The sequence below is a fragment of the Musca autumnalis genome, unplaced genomic scaffold (assembly GCF_047663935.1).
Source record: "Musca autumnalis isolate F117 unplaced genomic scaffold, ASM4766393v1 scaffold_1, whole genome shotgun sequence".
Lineage (NCBI taxonomy): Eukaryota > Metazoa > Arthropoda > Insecta > Diptera > Muscidae > Musca > Musca autumnalis.
The window spans coordinates 197,369,109-197,392,251 of record NW_027411644.1 but is presented as its reverse complement, the minus strand read 5'-3'; the positions used below and the strand labels follow the sequence as shown (position 1 = coordinate 197,392,251).

At 36.7% G+C, this 23,143-nt stretch overlaps 2 protein-coding genes across 4 annotated transcripts in view; one reads left to right on the top strand and one right to left on the bottom strand.

The window, feature by feature from the left end:
* The window catches only part of LOC141388937 (uncharacterized), a 50,446-nt gene that overhangs the window by 2,827 nt on the left and 24,476 nt on the right, over window positions 1-23,143 (bottom strand). Inside the window, exon 3 of the mRNA XM_073959715.1 lies at window positions 4,341-4,659. Within this exon, the coding sequence (XP_073815816.1) occupies window positions 4,341-4,659 (319 nt within the window). The remainder of the gene's footprint in view (window positions 1-4,340; window positions 4,660-23,143) is intronic.
* On the top strand, window positions 17,206-22,958 carry LOC141388936 (uncharacterized). 3 transcript variants are annotated; one of them, XM_073959713.1, is made up of 2 exons: window positions 17,206-18,782; window positions 18,894-22,958. In XM_073959713.1, exons 1-2 carry the CDS (start codon window positions 17,261-17,263, stop codon window positions 22,106-22,108), a joined length of 4,737 nt encoding a protein of 1,578 aa, XP_073815814.1. In that variant the 5' UTR covers window positions 17,206-17,260; the 3' UTR covers window positions 22,109-22,958. The 3 variants fall into 3 exon arrangements, with proteins under 3 accessions (XP_073815814.1, XP_073815812.1, XP_073815815.1); XM_073959711.1 differs by having other exon boundaries at window positions 17,206-20,069; window positions 20,154-22,958; XM_073959714.1 differs by having other exon boundaries at window positions 17,206-18,814; window positions 18,894-19,028.

The window sequence follows — 23,143 nt, the reverse complement described above, 5'->3', positions numbered from 1 at the left end:
TTCCTGAGAAAATAGCATGAAAGTTGCAAAAAAACCCTATGACACCGTGCGAGGTGGTTGGAGCGCAAGATAACTCTCGAACGGATCTACCAATTCGGTCCAAAATTTGGCCTTAGTAATATTTTGTTCAAGCATAGTTTAAGTTTGAAGATAAGCCATATCGGTCCACTCCTTCAGGTACCTCCCCCACAAAAGTTCAAAAATGTTCGGAACAATTTTTCGTACGGTAACTCTTTAAGGGAGTGGCCGAATTGGTCCATACTTTACACACCCTAATATATCTACCAGATATAGATCAGGATCAAATATGGACTATATTTGTCCACTCCATCCGGTACATCCAACACAAAATTTCGGATAAGTTGACTTTAAGACCTGCAATCGAATCACTTTGATTTTTGTTGAAGCAACTTTCATTCGCTGCCTCAATTACGATGGTAACAGTTTTTTCAGGGGCAAGTCCATACTTCTTGAGAAAACAGACAAAGGGTGTAAAAACCCCCTATGGCACCATATGTAGCGGCTGGAGATCCACTTCCATAATAGTCTTTCTCTTTCCATTCCTTTTAGTATCTCCCCCGCAAAACTTTTGATCTTTAATTTTAATCAACATTTTTAAAACCTATATACATACTTTTTTTTTTGGGAAAATTTGTTTCAATATACACAGGCTTAGGGTATATCTCAGTCGGCAAAGCCGACTGATCCTTTTTTACTTGTCTATGACAAAGTTTTTTTCTACAGCATTTTCTGTTGGGTAGGGAAAACTTTATCTGGATATGCTGTTCTATAGACAATTTTTTCTGGGTAATATAAATATATAGATACATATGTATGTATTTATTTCGCTTTGTATATTTTTTGCAAACTCTGATAAAGAAATATGTATGTACATATGTACGTATGTATGTTGGAATGTATTTGACTCATGAGGACTTATCTACCAAGTTCACCGCTTGATATAGAAAAGAATATCAAACGATAATACCAAAATTTCATGTCAATATAATTGACGAGGTGTTTTATTATCAGCTACCCGCAAAAAAAGTATCAGACAACAATGTTCGGTGAATTACAAGAAAAAAAATAAGAACAAAAACGGTAATTGCCGTCATCACCAATAGTCAATGCGATTATTAATTGTTGGGGGAGGTGTGGGCGGCTACCACGGTTTTTGGCAACATTAAACCAATGAAGTGTTCCATCAAAAAATAAAAACAAAACACGTGGAGTTGTTTGTTGTCACTTTCAATAGATAAAGAATGTTGGGGGCACACAAAAGAAAATTTACCGATATTTTGAATGAATGGTATTTACATTGGTGAACATAGTTAATACCATTTTTTTTTTATTAATGGAATATTTGTCTGGTTGACATCCAAACATGTGTTGTTTGTTTGGCAGATACTAAGTCTGTCTGGTTACTTTTCCAGCAAGAACTTTCTCAGAGCGTAAGGAGTTTTTATTCTCTTTTGCAAGAAAATTATAAAAAGTAAACAGACACCTTCGCAGCAAACACCAGCAAGCAATCAGCTGACTTGCCAAAACAGAAGGAAGCAAAAGTTTTGTATTTTATTAAAAATAAAAAAGGAATATGACCAAAAAAGGAATTTTCCACTTTGCAACATTGTTCTAGAAGAAATTTGTCCAGCAAGAATTTGCAAACTCTCAGTAAAAGAACTGTCAAAATGTCTCTCACAAATCGCTCTCTTTTGCTGACTTTTTGTGTTAACAGACGACTTCCAGCAACAATTGGTACAAATTGTTACAAATTTTAGGGTAACCAGACAGACCTACGGTTAACCAGTGGTCTGTTCCTTTACTTTTAAAAATGGTAACAGTGGCAAATAATGGTAAAAGTGGTGAACTGCTCCCATATAAATTGCGTGCTTTTTAAAGTAAAGGAACGCTTCGCAGGTTAAAAATGGTAAGAAATGGTAACCTCAGGTACGTAAAGGAACAGAGCACAGATAAGTATGTTCATATGTAGGTGGTTAAATGTAGCAACTTTCAACTGAGCGAATTTTTTAACAATCCATAATAGATTTGATAGTCTACAGAAAGATTTGAAACGTGGTCCTACTTCTTTCTTGTTACTCTCAGAGGTATGGTGAGACAGAATATGGTTTTTTTAATGTAAAAATATATATTGTTGAATATATTTTGTGTCACGACACAACATATATGGTTGGAAAAACAACATATATTTTTCAAAATTTTAAAATACCCTATTTTATTCTTAGAATATGATTGATCCTTCAATATATCTTCTCTATGTGCAGGAAACAAGTGCTCGGGGGCCTATAAAGTCTCGATTTTTTACTTGACTGCCAAGTAGGAACTACCGTTGTAAAAGCTAAACCATGGTAGAATGATAAAAGGTAGTCGCATCTGTCAAATTTAGGTAAATACAACCCTGTATGTCTGTACGGGAGCGTGTCAAATACAGAACAACAATAAAACAATATGACATTTAATAACAACAAAAAATATTTAGTTTATTTTCTGGAAGTTACACATTTTTGAAAAAATCAAAAAGGAAACTGAAAACTTTAAAAATGAAGAAGAAATTGGCGGAAATCAATATGTAAGTATTTGTTTGAGGCCTTTCTTAACATTGGAAAGTCTTCATCCCTTGCTGCAGATTTATCTGTTACGAGAATATCTTGTTATTTGTACAGGAAAATTTGTTGTTTCTTTGGTTTTTCACATTATCAATATGTATTACATGTAGCAAATTTTTCTGCCAGTACCTCTCTCGTCTGCAACGTACTGCTTGATTGCTGAATAGTGGTCCGGGACTAGCAACACCAGAACAACAGCAAATGAAGACGCAAGAATTCTTAATTGTCAATACAATTAGCGAACAATTTAACACCGTAACAACAGCTGCAGTGGAAACAATTGCCTTTGTGTACAAACATGCAACTGATCTTACCTCCTTTTTCTATACGAGAAATATGCAAATATCCCCTACTAAATCTACGGCCACATGGACGGCAGAGGTGAAAGCAGAGTTAATAGTCATGGTCGGTTGTAGTTGAATTCCGACCCGTAAATGCTATGGGTCACATTCGGCAGCATGTTGATGACGTCCGTGCATGCCGCAGCTATCTGCCACATGCTTAGATGTAGAAACATGGTCTTCAAGTCCTTGTCGGCAGTATAAAGAACCCTTGTATTAAGCTATGTAGCGTCAGTGTGGTCCGCGAAGCGGACGCTGATGCCATTAACAACTATCGTATGAATGCGGTCCTCGGAGAACATCTCATATCTTTCGCAACTGAGGAGCGACAGCAGTGACAAACCGGAGTAGTTTGGCACAAACTATATGAATTCCTATAGGGCAAGGATCGATGACACCTTGCAAAACATCTGCACCTTTTCAACTGCCCTGCCAAATCTACTCAACTAACTCCAGTACCTTTGTGGCTACAACCCATCGAAGCAGCCACATTCCAAAGCAGAATAATGAATTTACAGACATATATGTACTGCTACAACATCCAATAGAAGGAACATAGATATACATTTTTTTAACTGGCTGGTCCCAAGATAGCTGATTCAGTATTGAATCTACGAGGAAAACGAATGGTTGCAGACATCTTTTTAAAACAACAACATTCTCCATAACTAGCACAACCATTTTTTAATAAAAACATCTTCACTTCTTAACTTTTTATATCTATTTTATTAATGGCTTAGCCACTTTTATTGGGATTGGTTTTTTTGGGTGTCTTGGGTGGCAGCTTTGTCTTAAGTGATCCTTGACGACATCCAAATATGGGGTTTCTTCATCGAAGTCCTTGATGACAATAATGGAACAGTCGTAAAGCTCGTGGAGATTGCACATTTGTGCATACCGGAATGTCACGCAATCGACACGGATTGAGACGACTTCATTTCCGTAAAAGGGAGTTCTTATAAGTGGCTTCGCCAAATAGTTCACTTGGGATAACAAAACGGTTTCTCCGAATCATAACAGGGGATCCTTGCAAAGGTTGATCTTAGAGTCACTAACAGCGGGAACAGCGGAGGGTTGTTTATATTTCTTTTTTGAATCCATAGTTTAGAATTTCTTTTTGTTTAATTTTAATTTAAAAATCAATTGGAAATTAAATGTTTACTGACATTTGTGTATGTAGGTATACATGTGCACACATACATATTCAGTTTGCTTTGTCAAATACCCTTTGACAATGAACGTACTTCAAATTCAAATTTTGAAAAAAATTTTACTCAGCTGTTAGCATGAAATTACCTTTATTATTCTACCATGAGCTAAACTCCAAAATTTAAAACGACTGGCTGGTAATAAGTTATGTTGCATATATATTTACCTTATTATATCCCTTCAATTCATACCATCCATTATCCTCGACATATTTATAAGTCTTTGGCATTGTACGACGAAAATTGATGCGCGACAAACTATCAATGCCCATCATAAGAATGCCAAATGTTGGTGGATTGTTTTTTGGAGACGTGGAGGTTTTCTTCGTATCCGCATTATTCTTCTCCCTACCCTTGACTTGTATAAATGTAAAAGCATCCTGCTGTATAATCTTCTTCAGTGATTTTGAGGAGCAATCAACAATAACGCCATTTATTTGTGTAGGCACAGTGAAATTCTGATGAAATTGGGTACATGGTAATAATCTGAAAAGCGAAGAAAAAAAACAAAAGTATTAAAATAAGTAGAAATTGTAAAAACAGCTTCAAGGAATGTTAAATTTTAAGGACCGCAAGGACAACTTGCTACAAAAAAAATCTATTTGATCAGAAACATGTTCATAAACTGCACTTTTGAAATTTTCTATGGGAAAGTAATGGAAAGCTTTGTCAAAGATAGATGATACCAAATTTCCGATATTTCGGTAAAACCTTCAAAATACCGAAAACCAAGATGTACGCTTCTATGTGGAATATAGGAACCACCGGACCTACACTGATAATTCTCTTCTGGAATATTTTACAACTCCATGGAAGACTAAATAACAACTTCAGTCTATGGGTGGGATATTGATGTCACAACCTTCAGAATTACGAAAATCGGGAGGTACGTTCTATGGGGCCTATACCGATTTAAGTCAGAAAGGCTTTTAACCCCTAACAAACCATTTTGGTGGGTTGTAGCCACAATCCTTCAAAATACCGTAAATCGGGAGGTACCGTTCTATCGGAGCTACATATATGAAGGCGTGAACCTATACCGACAAATTTCTGGGAGAAAGTTTTATACTCCCAACGAAGACTAAGTATCAACTTTGTCCCGTCCAAGGGACCCCTAGCGTTTGGAGCAGGTTCTAACTCACTGACGACTCTGGCTGGCTGATACGTTTGCACCGGCGAAAGCTCAGTCTTTTGGGGCCGCAGTTCTTTTCAGTGAGTTAGACCTCGCTAGGTGGACAAAAAAACCAGTCTCTATTGCCAGCTGGATGTTATAAGAAAACAAGCAACAACGTCATCATGTACTATGCATTCTGTGGTTTGATTCGGATTGGTTACTTTGGCACTACTTCGATGTCATGTGTGCCGGAGAAACTCCCACCCCACCATGGTATCCCTGGTCTCCGTAAAACTGCGAGATACCCCGTACTTAACCCACCTGTTCTATCTACGTTCTCTTACCTTTTAACCTTTAGTTTGCCATATTAGAAACTACTGTGATTATTCTCTAACATCTTTTCTTCTTCTTCTTTTACAGCGATGACCACCAGGAGACAACAGATCAGGATTATTGACGGCAGTTGATGATGTTATCCTAAGGACGTGTACGGCAAATATGGTTTTTTCCCAACATGTAAGTATGTATATAGTTTAATGTATTAGCGTCATAATTACATTCCGGATTCAAAAAAAAAAAAAACTATGATATATTCAACTTTCCCTTTTAGCAAAGGACAAACAACCGTAGTGGAATCGCCTCCAAAACAATACGGCGAGCGGAGTGAACAGAGGTAACCGAACCCTGAAGTGAGCTCATTTCGGAGTTGGGGTACTGGTACCCAATGTAAGGTAAGTTAAACTGAATCTAATTTCGTTTGTTTCTCCTTCTAATTCTGATTTGTTTCTCTTATTTTCATGTACACCATGGAATTTAACTATTTGCCTGTCGTCCGTCTGTCTGTCCGGAGTTTCGATGTGACAAAAGTCTATTGGGAAGTTATACCATCTGACCATGCCTGGCCATGCATCAACTCAGCGCCTCCCTCGTTGGACTGGACCCGTGGTGAGTGTGGCTTCCCGTTAATGGTAATGTTATTGAATCTCTTAAAAATGTCGGTTAATACAAAATTATTCAACACTTTTGTGATTTAATTTTGATTGGACTATATAATCTTTTATTTCAAATTATCTCAATCGTGTTCAATTCAAAATTTGTGTAATTTGATCAATTTGTATTTTTATTTTGTTTAATTTGTAGTTCTTAGTTCTTGTGTAGTTCAAATGTTTTAGCTTAAGAATGTTTTTTTTTTTCAATTCTTTGTACATTACATGCATATGCACTTAATAAAGTTTATCAAACACCAACTTGTCGTTTTTCCTTTTCTTTCTCTCGCTGAAAAAAAGGGGGGGGGGGATGCCACACGTCCAGTCTTCGTCACAGGTGAAGAAAAAAAGATCGATTTTCCTGACTTATCTTGCCATCAAATTTTTCTCTTCCCCTCATTTTTTGTAATTTTCTCCTCTTTTCTTTACTTCCCCTTGATGACGTTTAACTATGGTTATCAAAAAAAACAGCTGTTTCGTGAATGATAAGGGCTACATTCTTCTTCTTCACACTTTTATAGTTAGTAATCCAAGTGTCGCACACCACAACTTTCAACCAGTTCGCTGTGATAATGAAGCTAAAACCTTCAAAATACCGAAAGTCGGGTGGTAACGTTCTGTGGGAGCTATATGAAGGCGTGGACCTATACCGAAAAATTTCATATGGAACGTTTAATAGCACCAACGAAGACTAAATTTCAGCCATTTCTGAGGAATATTGAGACCACAACTTTCAAAACACCGACAATCGGGAGTTATGTTCTATGGGGGCTATATGAAAGCGTGAACCTATACCGACAAATTCCATATGGAACGTTTAATACCCCAAGTGAAGACCAAATACCAAATTTCAGCCATTTCGGTGTATTATTGTGGCCACTGCCTTCAAAATACCGAAAATCGGGTGGTACCGTTCTATGGGGGCTATATGATGGCGTGAACCTATACCGACAAATGTTTGGGGGAAAGCTTTATACCCCCAACGAAGACTAAGTACCAAATTTCAGCAATTTTTGGTGTGATAATGAGGCTAAAACCTTAAAAATACCGAAAATCGGGTGGTACCGTTCTATGGGGGTTATATGAAGGAGTGGACCCATACCGACAAATTGGGAGAAAGTTTTCTACGCCCAACGAAGACTAAGTAGCAAATTTCAACCATTTCGGTGTGATAATGAAGCTAAAACCTTAAAAATACCGAAAATCGGATGGTACCGTTCTATGGGGGCTATATGAAGGCGTACCTATACCGAAAAATTTCATATGGAACGTTTAATACCCCCATCGAAGACTAAATACCAAATTTCAGTCATTTCTGAAGAATATGAGGCCACAACCTTCAAAATACCGAAAATCGGGAGGTACCGTCCTATGGGGGCTATATGAAAGCGTGGATCTATACCGACAAATTTCTAGTGTAAATCTTTATACCCCCAACGAAGACTAAGTACCGAATTTCAGCCAGTTTAGTGTGAAAATGAGGCTACAATTTTCAAAATACCGAAAATCTGGTGGTATCTTTCTATGGGGGCTATATCAAAACGTGGACCGATATAGCCCATTTGCAATACCAAACTTCCTAGGAGTAATAGAAACAACTATACCAAATTACAAAGCTCTAACTAACAAATTGGGAGCTGAATCTTGATTCCAACAGACGGACGGCAGACGAACATGGTAATATCGACCTAGAATTTTACCCTTATCAAAAATATATACTTTATGGGGCCTCCAACGAATATTTCATGTTTTACAAACGGAATGACAAATTTAATTATACCCTCCATATTATGGTGGAGGGTATAAAAAGGACCAAATCGGTTACTTCCTTCGACAGTTATGGTACCATCATAAGCTCTCAACCTGAACATAAGTAAAAATGTTTAAACGGATTTCGTCCAAACATACTTTGGTTCAGTCTGTTAACATCACATAGAATCACCAAACAGACAAAAAAGTCAAATATTTATGTTTTTATTGGAGAGTCTTGCGTAAATTTGATAGAACGCTCAGATCACTGCTTGCTTTGGACAATATTAATTGGAGATGCATTTTTTCCAAGTATTTCTGGGTTCTTCGATACCAGATTGACCCGGAACCACACAACACCCGTGTTCCGGCCACATTGGGATTATTACTTTTTTACAGAGTCAAAGGTATGGATAGCATTAAAGCTCAAAAATTTGCGGGGATAACGATAGATACGACTTTTTTTCATCACACTAGCCTACGAAAAACATAATATCGCTGTAAACAGAGCCGCTAGGAAAACCTTTAGTAAAAATGTCCACAGGATCCTCGAACAGAACCTTAACCACAAAAAATGTTAAATATTGGATTGGACAGATAGGGCGCAAATTTGAGCATAAACTAAGTCTCGACAATATTTAGAGATCCAAAGTTTGGACCAAATCGGTTGCTATGTCTTTGAGAAATCGCGCGTACCATTTTAGCGAACATTTTCGAACTTTTGTGTGGGAAGGAGTGGACCTATAAGCACCACCTTAGAATTTCATCTAATATTCGAAGAAATATTACAATATCCAAAGTGTGGATGAAAGCAGTATTCGGTTCGAGCTCTCCAGCCACTACATATGATGCCATAAGGGGTTTTACAACTTTCGGCCTGTTTTCTCAAGAAGTATGGACTTGCCCCTGAAAAACTTTTACTGTCGTAATTAAGGCAGCGAATGCAAGTTGATTCAACAGTAATCAAAGTGATTCGAGAGCAGGTCTTAAAGTGAATTTATCCAAAATTTTGTGTGGGAGGTACCCGAAGGAGTGGACAAACATAGTCCATATTCGAACCTGATCTATATCTGGTAGATATATTAGTATGTGTAAAGTATGGACCAAATTGGTCACTCCCATCAAGAGTTATCGTGCGCACAATTTTCCGAACAGTTTTGAGCGTTCGTGGGGGAGGTACCTGAAGGAGTGGTCCGATATGGCTTATCTTCGAACTTAAAGTAAGTTTGCACAAAATATTACGTAGGCCACATTTTGGACCGAATCGGCAGTTCCGTCCGAGAGTTATCTTGCCCTCCAACCACTACACACGCTGTCATAGGGGTTTTTTTTTGTTCCTTTCAGGCTAATTTCTCAGGAAGTTTGGACTTGCCCCTAATGAAACTTATAGCGTCGTATGGGGGCAGTAAATACAAGTTTCTACAACAAAAATCAAAGCGATTCGAGAGCAGGTTCTAAACTGAACTTTCCGAAATACTGTGTGGGAGGTGCCCGAAGGAGTGGACCGATTAAGTCCATATTGCAACCTCATCTAAATCTGGTAGAAGTTTCACGATGTGCAAAGTGTAGACCAAATCGGCTACTTTCGTGTTATCACGCGCACACATTTTCCGAACATTTCCGAACTTTTGTGGGGGAGGACCGGATGGAGTGGACCGATATAACCCATCTTTGAACTTAAACTATGTTTGGACAAAATATTACTAAAGCCAAATTTTGGACCGAATCGGTTGATCCGTTCGAGAGTTATCGTGCGCTCCAGCCAGCCAGACAGACGGACGGACATTGCTAAATCAACTCCAAATTGTCTGAAACGCATTTCGCCCAAACATACTTGGGGTATAAAATCATTATTTCGATGAGGCACATTTTGCCCGTATGAAAGTGTATATACCCTCGTTAGCATAAATGCTGAGGGTATAAAAACAACACCGAAACGATCGTAGGACATTGCTTTGGTGTGTGGGACTCCGCTAGAATTCAGTTTTTCAATACAAAACTTCTTAGGTTATGTTAGATCGATTAATTCAATTCAATTAAAAACGTTCTTCAATAATGACCTTCATCCTAATAAGACAACAATAAATAAAAATTCACAGCAGAGCCACTCTGCACCAGCTGAGGCTTGAATCAGGGTCCTCTCCAACAAACCGACAATGTTGTCAAGGTCTTAGTGTTCTAAGCCATGGCCAATCTATCATATCAAACTTCCGAAATGGAAGGCATTATAATTCATCAAGGAAAATCCCATTCGATTTGAACTAAGGAATGATTCTAGACAGGACACTAGGCTGTATATTTGCAATACAGTCTACCTTTAGCATTCATCGTGAACGGTCGATTAGTGTTACGCGCGTATCTACCATCAACATTGACTGCACATAAAAAGACTTTTCTTACAAACTCATTTTTGCTCTCATTCATATTTTTTCGGAGATAAAGGGTGTTGAATAAATTTTGACAAGTGATAAGATAAACATTTATGTCTTCCTCTTCCGGAGGAAATTACTACGGGATCTTGGATCCCGGGGGGGCTTCCCCCAAAAGGAAACGGCCCAAAAACCAAACATCATATAGTTTGGGGAATTCAATGGATTATCCTGAACTAGTGCAACCTAGATCTAAAAAAGCATGTCCTAAATACGTCACTCTAAAAACCACAAACCCAGACAAACCAATCAAAAATTACAATTTCTTCTTGATTTCGAAAGCCATTAAAGGAATTTCTAGTGAGCCCTTGCTTAAAACTACTCTCACAAGAGACGGAAACCTACTACTACTAACTAAAAATGAAGCTCAAGCTAATCGCTTCGTAAAAGCAAAAACTCTAGGTGGAATTTGTGACATTGAATGTGCTTTACATTCCAAGCTAAATACCATCAAAGGATTTGTTAGGAGTGAACTGCTCACCGAACTTTCAGAACAAGAGATAGTAGATGGTTTTAAAATGCAAGGAGTAATTGATTGCAAAAAAATAACATCGTATCGAGATGGAAAAGTGTCCAATACACCTTCATGTATCTTGAGTTTCAATCTATACGATTTACCAGATACAATTGAAATTGGAATCATAAGCATAAAGGTTAAAGCTTATTTCCCTGATCCTATGCAATGTAAAAATTGCTTTAAACTGGGTCACACCAAAAAATATTGTACAAATGATCCAATATGTGAGGTATGCTCGGCTACTGTTCATGATCCTACACCCTGTTTGAAGCTCAACTGCATAAATTGCAATCACTCTCACAGAGCAAACAACAAAAAATGTCCCGTGTTTCAACAAAGGAAAGAAGTATTAAAACACCAAACCACAAACAAATGCTCATTCAAAGAGGCTCTACAAAACACTCCCAAAACTGACACATTTGATATCCCAACCGAAACACTAGAAGAAGCAACCGCAGCAAGAAAAAAGAGGATAGCCAATAGTGCAAACAGCAGTACCGTTACTGAGAATAAGAAAACAGACAGTACAGAAAACTCAACAAAAACAAATACTAAAACAACAGAAACAACTAAACCTAACAACAGCAATACTTCATCAAAGCCCACATCATCATCACAAACCAACACAACAAAAACAAATAAAGATCAAAGCACTTCAAGCTCACACTCAAAATCAAAACCCACAACACAAAAAACTACAATAAACAAAGAGAAACTATTAGAGAGCTTTCACTCTAAAATAGAATCTCTCTCTCAGAGTAGCTCAACTTCTCAAAATAATGTATCTGACAACAATACACAAATCACATCAAATGTATCTGCAAAAAAACAAATACCTACAGCAAAAATTGTATCCAGAAGATCAGAAATCGATGGTGACATCGATATGACAGATTAATAATATCTGTCAATTTTCTTTTCCCATCTTTTTTTATTTTATTTCCATTATGACTGACTTCAAAATTGCCCAGTGGAATATAAAAGGTCTAATTAATAATTACATAGATCTGCAACTGCTGATCAAAGACCACAATCCTCAGTTTCTATCATTGCAAGAAACACATTTACCCATCCAAACAAACCCAATTCCACCAAAACATTTCATCGCATACTCATCTAATCACATCAATAACACAACCGCTAAAGGTGGATTAGCCATATTCATCAAGAACAACATACCTCATAGAAGGGTATTCAACTCATCTAAACTACTAAACATAGCTATTGAGGTCAACTTAAAAATTAAATTTACTGTAATCTCATTGTACATTCACCCCAATGAGAATTTTGCAGCCAACGACGTATTGGATCTTTTCCAAAACATAAATACTCCAGTTATACTTGTCGGCGATGTCAATTGCTGGAATGTCTTGTGGGGCTCTAGCAAAAACAACACAAAAGGAGTTATATTTGAGAACGCGATAAATACTCATAACCTTTGCATCATAAATGATGGGAAGCCAACACACTTGTCGACACACAATACGTTTACCAACATTGATGTCGTTTGCTGTTCACCTGGCCTTCTACCAGTTATTTCAAGTTCAACACTAAATGATCTGTATAACAGCGATCATTTCCCTGTCATCACCACACTTAATACGGACACAAATTCAGCGAAAACCACGTCCACTTTTAATTATGATTTCAAAAAGGCAGATTGGGACTCATATCAGCAAACGGTTGATGGAATTTTAGCAAATAAATACTTAGGCGGTAACCCTAATCAAGTCAATGCAGTTATTACAAAATCAGTTAGAACTGCTGCAAGTCGAAATATACCTGTAAAACATTATAAGAGAAATAAAAAATATGTCCCTTGGTGGAATAAAGATCTTAATACACTACGCAATGACAAAGTGAAAAAACTCCGTATTTTTCAAAGAAGACCAAGTTTCGAAAATCTTACTATATACAAGAAAGCAAATGCAAAATTCAGGTATGAAAACAAGAAGGCAAAGACCATTTGTTTTGAAAAATTTACAAAAACAATAAGTAGGGATACGCCACTATCAATTGTATGGGGCAAAATAAACAAGATTTCCAGCAGATGCTCTATGCATACATTTACAATAATCGAATCAAATAACGGCACTTTATCAGACCCAACAGATATTGCAAATTATTTTGGTGATCGCTGGTCAAATGAATCTTCTAACAACAATTTTCATTTGGATTTCTGCTATGCAAAAAATGCTTTGCCAAATAAATACACCAACTCACCTGGTAACAAACATGCATCAATGATAGAGCAAAGTATAACTTTGAATGAAATAACATATGCTTTGAAAAAGGTTAAAGGAAGTACGCCGGGGCATGATCGCATCTCATATTGCATGATCCAAAACCTGTCTAATTATGGCTGTTCTAGACTACTCTCCTTATATAATTTAGTTCTCGATACAGGAATAATTCCCCACTCATGGAAACTGGCTTTAGTTTCAGCAATACCAAAACCTAACAAGATTAAAACGGATTTCTCCAGTTACCGACCCATATCGTTACTACCATGCATATCTAAATTACTGGAAAGAATAATTTCGAAAAGAATCGCATGGTTTCTAAAATCTCGTAAACTTGTTGCTTTAAACCAAGTGGCTTTTAAAGAAAAGCAAGGTTGCACAGACGCCTTGTTGCATATTGATTACTTTGTAACTAAGGGTTTGTCGTCAAAGAATCACACCTCTATATTAGCAATCGATTTCGAGAAAGCTTTTGACCGCATAGGGGCTCATGTCATATTAGATGCCTTGGCATCGTGGGGAATTGGATCAAAAATTTTAAATTACATCAAGTCATTCCTGACAAATCGCCATTTTCGCGTAAAGATAAACAACCATTTGTCACAACAATACCCTTTACACAATGGAATACCGCAAGGATCGCCACTATCGGTTGTTCTTTTTCAAATTGCGTTTAACCAAATAAGTGCTATCATAAACAAACACAACAAAATATATCACTGCTTGTATGCTGATGATTTGTACATACTGAGCCTCAACAAAAACAACGATGATACTATCGCCCTTTTTACCGACGTTCTGATTGAAATAACCGCCTGGACAAAAACATCAGGCGCTAAAATTTCACCAGCCAAATCTTCAGTACTGCATATCTGTAGGAAACATAGATGTATTCCTCCAGAATTATCGATTAATGGCACAATTTTTCCTCGCGTCGACAAATTAAAAATACTTGGCATTATTTTTGAAAAAAATTACCGTTGGAATAATCACATTCTTAATCTTAAAAAGAGTCTTGCACACAGAGTAAATATTATCAAGTATCTATCTGGACGGAGCTATGCCCATATAACAACACTTAAATATCTGGTCAAAACTCTTGTTCTAAGCAAAATTGACTATGGGCTCTTTCTGTATGGAAACAGTCCAAAATCAACTATAAAACATATAAAATCTGCTTACCATGAAAGCATTAGGTCCAGCATTTATGCCTTCAGAACTACGCCTATAAGTATTCTCTATATAGAGTCAGGACTGCCTTCCTTAGAAGATCGGTTTACCGAATCAATAAATATGCTTGTACCAAAAATTTTGTCAACCAATTCATCTATCATAGATGAAATAGTACCAAAAATTATTTCTGCCAAGCGGATACCTAAAATACCATCAGTGATGTATAATTGCATACACAATAACATTCTGGACTTCAAAGAGAAATTGCCACATTACAAAGCGAAATATCCTTTTTGGATGTATACTGAAGTTAATTGTGATCAACGTCTCACTAAATATATTAAAAAAGATACACCAAACGAAATATACGAGCAGCTTTTTTACGACTTCTTATCAAAACATACTAATTGGGATTGCCTTTATACGGATGCGTCTAAGAACATGTGGTCTACTGCATATGCAGTCGTCAATACAACTGGACAAACACTAGGATTTAAAATACTAAATAATTCATCTTCAATTTTTACTGCCGAGGCAGCTGGAGTTTTACACGCACTTAACATTGCCAAGGAGTCAAATAAAAAAACTATTATATTTACAGATAGTTTATCTGTTGTAAAAGCGGTTTCAAACTTTTCTAATGAGAAATGGATCTCTATTAACATTATACGAGACACATTATTAGATAACAAAAATAAAATGACCCTTTTCTGGGTTCCTGGACACGTTGGACTTAGTGGAAATGTATATGCCGATTCGGCCGCTAAATATGCCTGCTCGGCGCCTCTTCTGACCGATGCACTAATTGAAAAAATTGACTTAAAAAAACAAATTAAATCTGAAATTCGTCAACTTTTCTCAACGAAATATAAAAACTATCAACACCATCACTATAATATCATAAACCCTGACTACATAGTTCCTATTTTTCCCTGCAATCTTGGAAAAAAACTAATCCGCATATTCTCTCGCCTGCGCATGGGACATACACTTTCTACACACCTGCATCTAATTGATAAAAACACTGACAACAAATGCCAAAAATGTAATAACACTTGTACGGTCGAACACATTCTAAGACAATGCAGATTTCTAAATCAACAGCATATCAATATACTACATGGCAAAGGACTGGATATTTTAAAAACACCTACCACGGAAAATGTCGAAGCAGTATACAAATTCATATCTTATTACAAATTAGCTATTTAATACCCACCTATTATAAAGAAACATGTAACTTAGTTAAAGTATTATAGCTGATGGCCTTAGCTGCTAATGCTATAATTGTTTTCCATATTTATTATATATTCAATATATGATAAATTCAATAAATAAATAAATAAATAAATAAAATATTTGCAATAATGTTTGTATAAATAGAAGTTATCAAACTCAACCTTTGTCTTCTAGCCATACACATCCAATATGCCTGATGAGCTGAATTAAACCACCAGTGAAACGATCAGAGCATATTGATTCGGTGTGTGGGACTTCGCTAGAATTCAGTTTTTCAATACAAAATTTCTTAGGTTATGTTAGATCGATTAATTCAATTCAATTAAAAACGTTCTTAAATAATGACCTTCATCCTAATAAGACAACAATATATATACATATATGTTATGAACTTAGAAGACTTTTTCCGTTAATTTGAAATTTAAATTTATTAACGTTCGTTTTTTATGATTTTTATAAAATTTATGTTTTTTTGTATAACGTACAATTTGTTTTGTATGATCAATTTTATTAATATCGATTTTTTTTAATAGTGTAAACGCTCTATAATATGTTTGTTATCGTTCGTTTTAAAAGATGTGTTCAGTAATATCTTTGTAATAGATAAACGATATATTATCGTTTGGTATTTCTCACAATGGCTCCTTTAAGTCATTCCAGGAGAAACCGCCAAGAGAGAAAGAATTAAGTAAGATCAACCTTTGTACCTTATTTGATTACGCAATCATTTCATTTAATTTGCTTTGTAATTTCATTTAATTTACATTGTCATTTCAATTTCATTTATTTTAGATAATAAAACATCATCAAATATCATCAAATGAATTACAAACAGATGTACAAACTAACGTACAATCGAAATAAACAGACTTTGTAAAAGAACGAAAGGCCAAAGGGTTTGGTTTCATTTCAATCGAGGGCAAAGTTTGTGTTTTATTATAATTCTTCTGCCAAAAACAATAAGTTGGCCATTTTCCATAGTGGAAACTTATTCGAAAACGTTACAGCCGTAACATTATTTTTATTATTTAATTAATATTTGTATTAATTAATTCTCCTGGAACAAGTGTATGCTACGTCGTAGCCAACGACTGCAAAAGAAGATGTCTCAAGGTAATGAGAATACAAAAAAGCCGCTGCCTGCGGAAGTCACTGCGTCAGCATCATCGTCTGAGAGTGAACTCGAAAAAACAATAGTGGAGCAACAACAAAATACCGCAGGCGAAAACATAGAAAGCCTGAAAGAAGAAATTCGTGCTTTAAAATCATCATTGCAGATGTACATAAATGCCGCCAATACAACGACAAGTGTTGCTGTATCACAACCGCCAACTTTTCATCACAATGTAGTAGCTGCGCCGTCTACTACAATGTATTATAGTGTTGCGTCGATGCCCAGCAGAACTATGGATGTGCCGTATACGCCGACGACACAAAAGTTAAGTATCGACCATCAGCATATGTTTAGTCAAAACATAAACTCTGCTCAATACATAACCCCCCTTTTTCCACAGCCGCTTGAAACATACTGTCCACCATCGTATGCACCAACACAACAACAATTGCATTACGTGCCGTTTTCCACACCACAGAGTGCTTCATATAATTTGCCGCCGTCACTTTTATCACAAGCGCCAATGGTATCCTACCCGTCATACGCCACGCATTTGTTTAGTGGTGTACCTAATTCAACGTCAAACGATCAACCATCACACAGATTGACAGTATCGCCGTCAACAATAATAAAAACCTCAACACAGCCGAATGTGGTGCTGCAATCACAACAAAATAATTTCAGTGAAAAAACAAATAATTATGAGCCGCAGTCACAACAATCACAGCAACAGAATACAACGATGCCATCAACATACTCACAGCCACAAACGTCGACTTTCGCTGCAACTCAAAATGCCGGTAATGTCAACAATTGTTTATTGGAAGAGCCGCAACAAATTATGCAGACAAGTATGCAAAATTCAATCCGAAAATTACACGACCTACCGGAATTTAATGGACAACCTGAACAGTGGCCCATGTTTGCCGTTTCATATAAAGAAACAACACGTATGTACAATTATACAAAGCTGGGAAATTTAACGCGGTTGCAAAAATCCCTAAAAGGAGAAGCCAAGGCCAAAGTGGAGGCTTATTTAATTCACCCTGAATGTGTTGATCAGGTGATGTCAACGTTGGAATTTCATTTTGGACGCCCGCAGATAATGATTCGATCCCAAATAGCCAAGGTACGATCATTTCCCACAATTTCTGGAAAGAAAATGTCGGAAATAATAAATTACAGTACAATGGTGTCGAATCTTACCGTTTTTTTGGAAAATGCAGGGGCAACGCCGCATTTGTGTAATTTAACTTTGCTTGAAGAATTGGTCAACAAGCTGCCTCTATCTAAACGTGAAGAATGGGCAAGATTTTCTTTGAATAATTTGGGGCAATACCCAACAATACGCCAGTTTAGTACATGGCTGCAAGAGGTTGCCACATACGTTTCTTTTGCCACGGAATCTGATTCTACAAAAGCTGATGTTATGCAGAATAAAAATCCAAAAGTGAAACAGTCTTTTGCCATAACAACGGATGTCAACAGGAAGAATTTGTGCGTTGTTTGTGGAGAAAAACATTTAATCTATTATTGCAGCAAATTTAAAAATTTTTCCACAGCTGACAGGTGGAAAGTGGTAAAAGAAAAACGTTTGTGCTTTACATGTTTGAAAGCTGATCACATTTCCCAAAAATGTAGTAACCGCCAGCAGTGTTCAGTGGGTGGTTGCCAAAAATACCACAACCGTTTATTGCATGAAGCTGGCAAAAACAACAACAATATAAATGGAAATAGTAATATGGGTAATGGTGAAAAGCGAGCATCAGTGGGTGACAGTGAGAATACATCATCTGTAACAACAATATTGGATGAATATACAAACAAGAAAACACTATTTAAATACTTACCTGTGAGATTGAGAGGACCTAAAGGCTACATAAACATAATTGCATTTATTGACGATGGGTCAAAAATTTCTTTGCTGGAAGAAAAGGTTGCCAAGCAGATTGGATTGTGTGGACCTTATAGTAATTTGTCACTAGGCTGGATTGGTGGCAAAAAATCAAGTGAAATGTCTATGCGAATTGATGTGGAAATCGCGAGTAAGAATGGAGAGTATTTGCAGATGAAAAATGTTAGAACTACTAACCATTTAAAATTACCAAAACAATCTCTGAATATTGCCGATTTTAAAAAACGTTTTTCTATTTTAGAAAATATTATTGTTGATGATTATTTTGATGTGACCCCGAAGCTGTTAATTGGATTACCCCACATTAGATTGGTTCGACCACAAAACGTAATGGATCTCGATGAAAACTTTTCTGTGCACCAAACACTTTTGGGCAACATTGTATTTGGCTCCAATGAAGAATCAGCTGATAACATGGTTTGTGTGATTGACGTCAGCGACTATAATGATATTCAGAAGCAAGTAGCTGAATATTTTTCAATTGAAGGATTTGGTATGAAACCTGTTTTGCCAGTCGAGTCTGAGGAAGACAAAAGAGCAGAAGCTATCCTTAAAAATACAACTGTGAAAATTGGTAACCAATATGAAACTGGTCTTTTATGGAGGAAAGACGATTATGAATTTAAGGATACGTATTCTGTGGCGCTCAGACGACTTCAAGGCATTGAAACAAAAATGAAAAAAGATGAATCACTAGCTAAATGGTATAATGAGAAAATTGATGAATATGTCTCGAAGGGATACGCCAGAAAATTGAATGCAGATGAAGCCTCTATTGTGAATGAACGCACCTGGTACCTGCCACATTTTGTAGTGACGAATGTAAACAAAAATAGTAAGCGCAGATTGGTTTTTGATGCTGCGGCAAACATCGATGGAGAGTCTTTCAACTCGAGACTAATGAAAGGTCCCTGTAAATATCAACCGAAGCCACTTCTTTCCATTTTGTTTAAATTTCGTCAAGGTAAAATTGGTATATGTGGAGACATACGTGAAATGTTCCATAGAGTTAAAATTCGAGATCAAGACCAAACAGCACAAAGGTTTTTATGGCGAGGAGGTGACAGTACGAGGGCACCGGATATTTATATTATGAGTGCAATGATTTTTGGATCAGCCTGTTCACCCTGTAGTGCACAATATGTCAAAAACTTGAACGCTGAAAATTATTTTGATTCTGAACCAAGAGCATATAAGGCCATTGTGGACTGTCATTATGTCGATGATTTTGTTGACAGTTTTGACACAATGGCTGAAGCGTTATCTGTCACCAGGAGTGTTATTCGAATACATAAAGAAGCAAATTTTGAACTTAGAAGTTTTATATCTAATTCAGTGGATCTTTTGGAGTCGCTTGTGCCGGATGGAGATGAAAACAAAATGGATTTTAAAAATTTTTGTGGTGGCGAGAGTACTGGTGAGAAGGTTTTAGGACTGTTCTGGTTACCTAAAACTGATTCCTTCTATTTTAATTTAAAATTTTCAAAGCTTTCTTCTGCAGTTCGAGACGGTGAACGAATTCCAACGAAAAGCGAGGTGCTGAGTGTGACCATGTCCATTTTTGATCCATTTGGGTTTATAGCCAACATTGTAATTCGATCAAAACTCATCTTACAAGAATTATGGAGATTTAATATAGATTGGAATGCGCCAATTCCAACTGAAATATATCGCAGATGGTACGAGTGGTTCACTGAGTTGCAGAATGTTAAGTATATTGAAATTCCAAGGTGTTATGCTGCAAATTTCACAAGTCCAGACACAAAAATTGATCTCCATGTATTCGTCGATGCTAGTGAAGTTGCTTTTTCTGCTGTTTGTTATTGGCGGATCACAGGTGGAGACCAGGTGGAAATTAAATTTGTTGCCGGAAAGGTAAAATGTGCACCAATAAAGCCCCTGTCAATACCCAGGCTTGAACTCCAGTCTGCTGTTTTGGGAGTGCGATTGAAGGAAGCCATAGTAGCCAGTCATGATATAAAGCCCAATAAAATAACATTCTGGTCAGACTCGAAGACTGTTGTCAGATGGATCCAATCTGACTGCAGAATTTATAAACAATTTGTTTCACATCGTGTTGCAGAAATTTTAGAATATTCAAAAGTGGAAGAATGGAGATGGATTCCAGGGTCACAAAATCCAGCTGACGATGCCACGAGACCGTGTAAATTTTCTGGTAAGGTATCGAGATGGTTAAAGGGACCAGATTTTTTAAAAATGGATCCAGTTAATTGGCCGCTTCTTCCTGAGGATATTAAACAATTTGAAAAAGATCCTGAAATACGAACAAAATTCATAGCAACTACTACGGTGAGTGATTGTCTGTTTCCATATGATGAGAAAACCAAATATTACAGCTTGCTGCGCAAAACAGCTTGGTTATACAGAGCAATTAATACTTTTAAAAGGAGTATTTCTTTTGAAGGCGAAACTTCTTTAAATTTGAAGCCGTATTTAATTCCTCAGGAGATTAAAAATGCTGAAATATACTGGTGTAAACGGGCACAAGAAGAAGAATTTAAAAATGAAATCCTAGCTTTAAAAATGGGTCGCCGTATTTCCAAAAAGAGCCCAATATTTGAATTAAATCCGTGTTTAGGTGATGATGGTTTAATAAGAATTTCCGGACGCATTAATAATGCAACCTGCGTTGGACCTTCCACTAGAAAGCCAATAATCATGCCAAGAAATAATTTGATCACAAAATTGATTGTCAAACAGTACCACGAAGATTTTCTTCACCAAAATCAGGAATCCATTTGTGCAGCTATTCGGACCAAATTTTGGATACCTTCGTTAAGACAACTGGTAAGAAGTTCAAAGAAAAATTGTCAAATTTGTAAAAACCGTAGTGCAGTTCCAAGGCCTCCTTTAATGGGTCAACTTCCCGAAGATCGTGTCATACCATTTGTGAGAGCATTCTCGTATACCGGAGTTGATTTTATTGGCCCATATACAGTTTCATTGGGCAGACGTAGTGAAAAGAGATGGGTCGCACTATTCACGTGCCTAACTACGAGAGCAATTCATCTCGAGCTTGCGAAAGATTTATCAACAGATGCTGTCATTCTTTGCCTAAGAAATTTCATAAATAGAAGAGGAGTTCCTGTGCGTATTAGGAGCGACAGAGGTACCAACTTTATTGGAGCAAGCAAGGAAAACTTCGTTTTTGATTCTGGTAAAATTGGCGATGAATGTACACGTCGTGGAATTGAGTGGGTATTTAATAATCCAGCGGACCCCTCAGCTGGCGGAGCATGGGAGAGGATGGTGCGTGCTGTAAAAAACGTTTTGGCTTTCACCCTGAAAGAAAAATCTCCTCAAGTGGAGACGTTAAATAGTTTACTCATCGAAGCAGAAAATTTAGTAAATTCTCGTCCATTGACGCATTTACCAATTGAGAGCGAAGACAGTGAGCCTCTTACCCCAAACCAATTTTTTGGTGGGTGGTCCTAATTTTATTCAAACACCAACAGTAAATGAAAACATCTGTCTACGGAAGCAGTGGCACATATTACAACAAATGAAGCAAACGTTTTGGAAACGATGGATACAGGAATATCTTCCAGATCTAGTAAGGCGGACAAAGTGGTTTCATCCTGTACCACCGATTAAAGTTGGAGATGTTGTTGTTGTATGTGATAGTAATGTGGCCCGTGGTGAATGGAAGCGAGGTGTGGTGGTGGAAGTATGTACAGCGGCTGATGGTCAAGTTCGTTCGGCAGTGGTGAAAACATCGGCAGGCAAGTTACGTCGTCCAGCATCAAAGTTAGCAGTCCTGGATGTTGGTGGTGAATCTCCCGATCGATTCACGGGCGGCGGGATGTTATGAACTTAGAAGACTTTTTCCGTTAATTTGAAATTTAAATTTATTAACGTTCGTTTTTTATGATTTTTATAAAATTTATGTTTTTTTGTATAACGTACAATTTGTTTTGTATGATCAATTTTATTAATATCGATTTTTTTTAATAGTGTAAACGCTCTATAATATGTTTGTTATCGTTCGTTTTAAAAGATGTGTTCAGTAATATCTTTGTAATAGATAAACGATATATTATCGTTTGGTATTTCTCACAATGGCTCCTTTAAGTCATTCCAGGAGAAACCGCCAAGAGAGAAAGAATTAAGTAAGATCAACCTTTGTACCTTATTTGATTACGCAATCATTTCATTTAATTTGCTTTGTAATTTCATTTAATTTACATTGTCATTTCAATTTCATTTATTTTAGATAATAAAACATCATCAAATATCATCAAATGAATTACAAACAGATGTACAAACTAACGTACAATCGAAATAAACAGACTTTGTAAAAGAACGAAAGGCCAAAGGGTTTGGTTTCATTTCAATCGAGGGCAAAGTTTGTGTTTTATTATAATTCTTCTGCCAAAAACAATAAGTTGGCCATTTTCCATAGTGGAAACTTATTCGAAAACGTTACAGCCGTAACAATATATATATATATATATATTTTTTTTTTGTTTT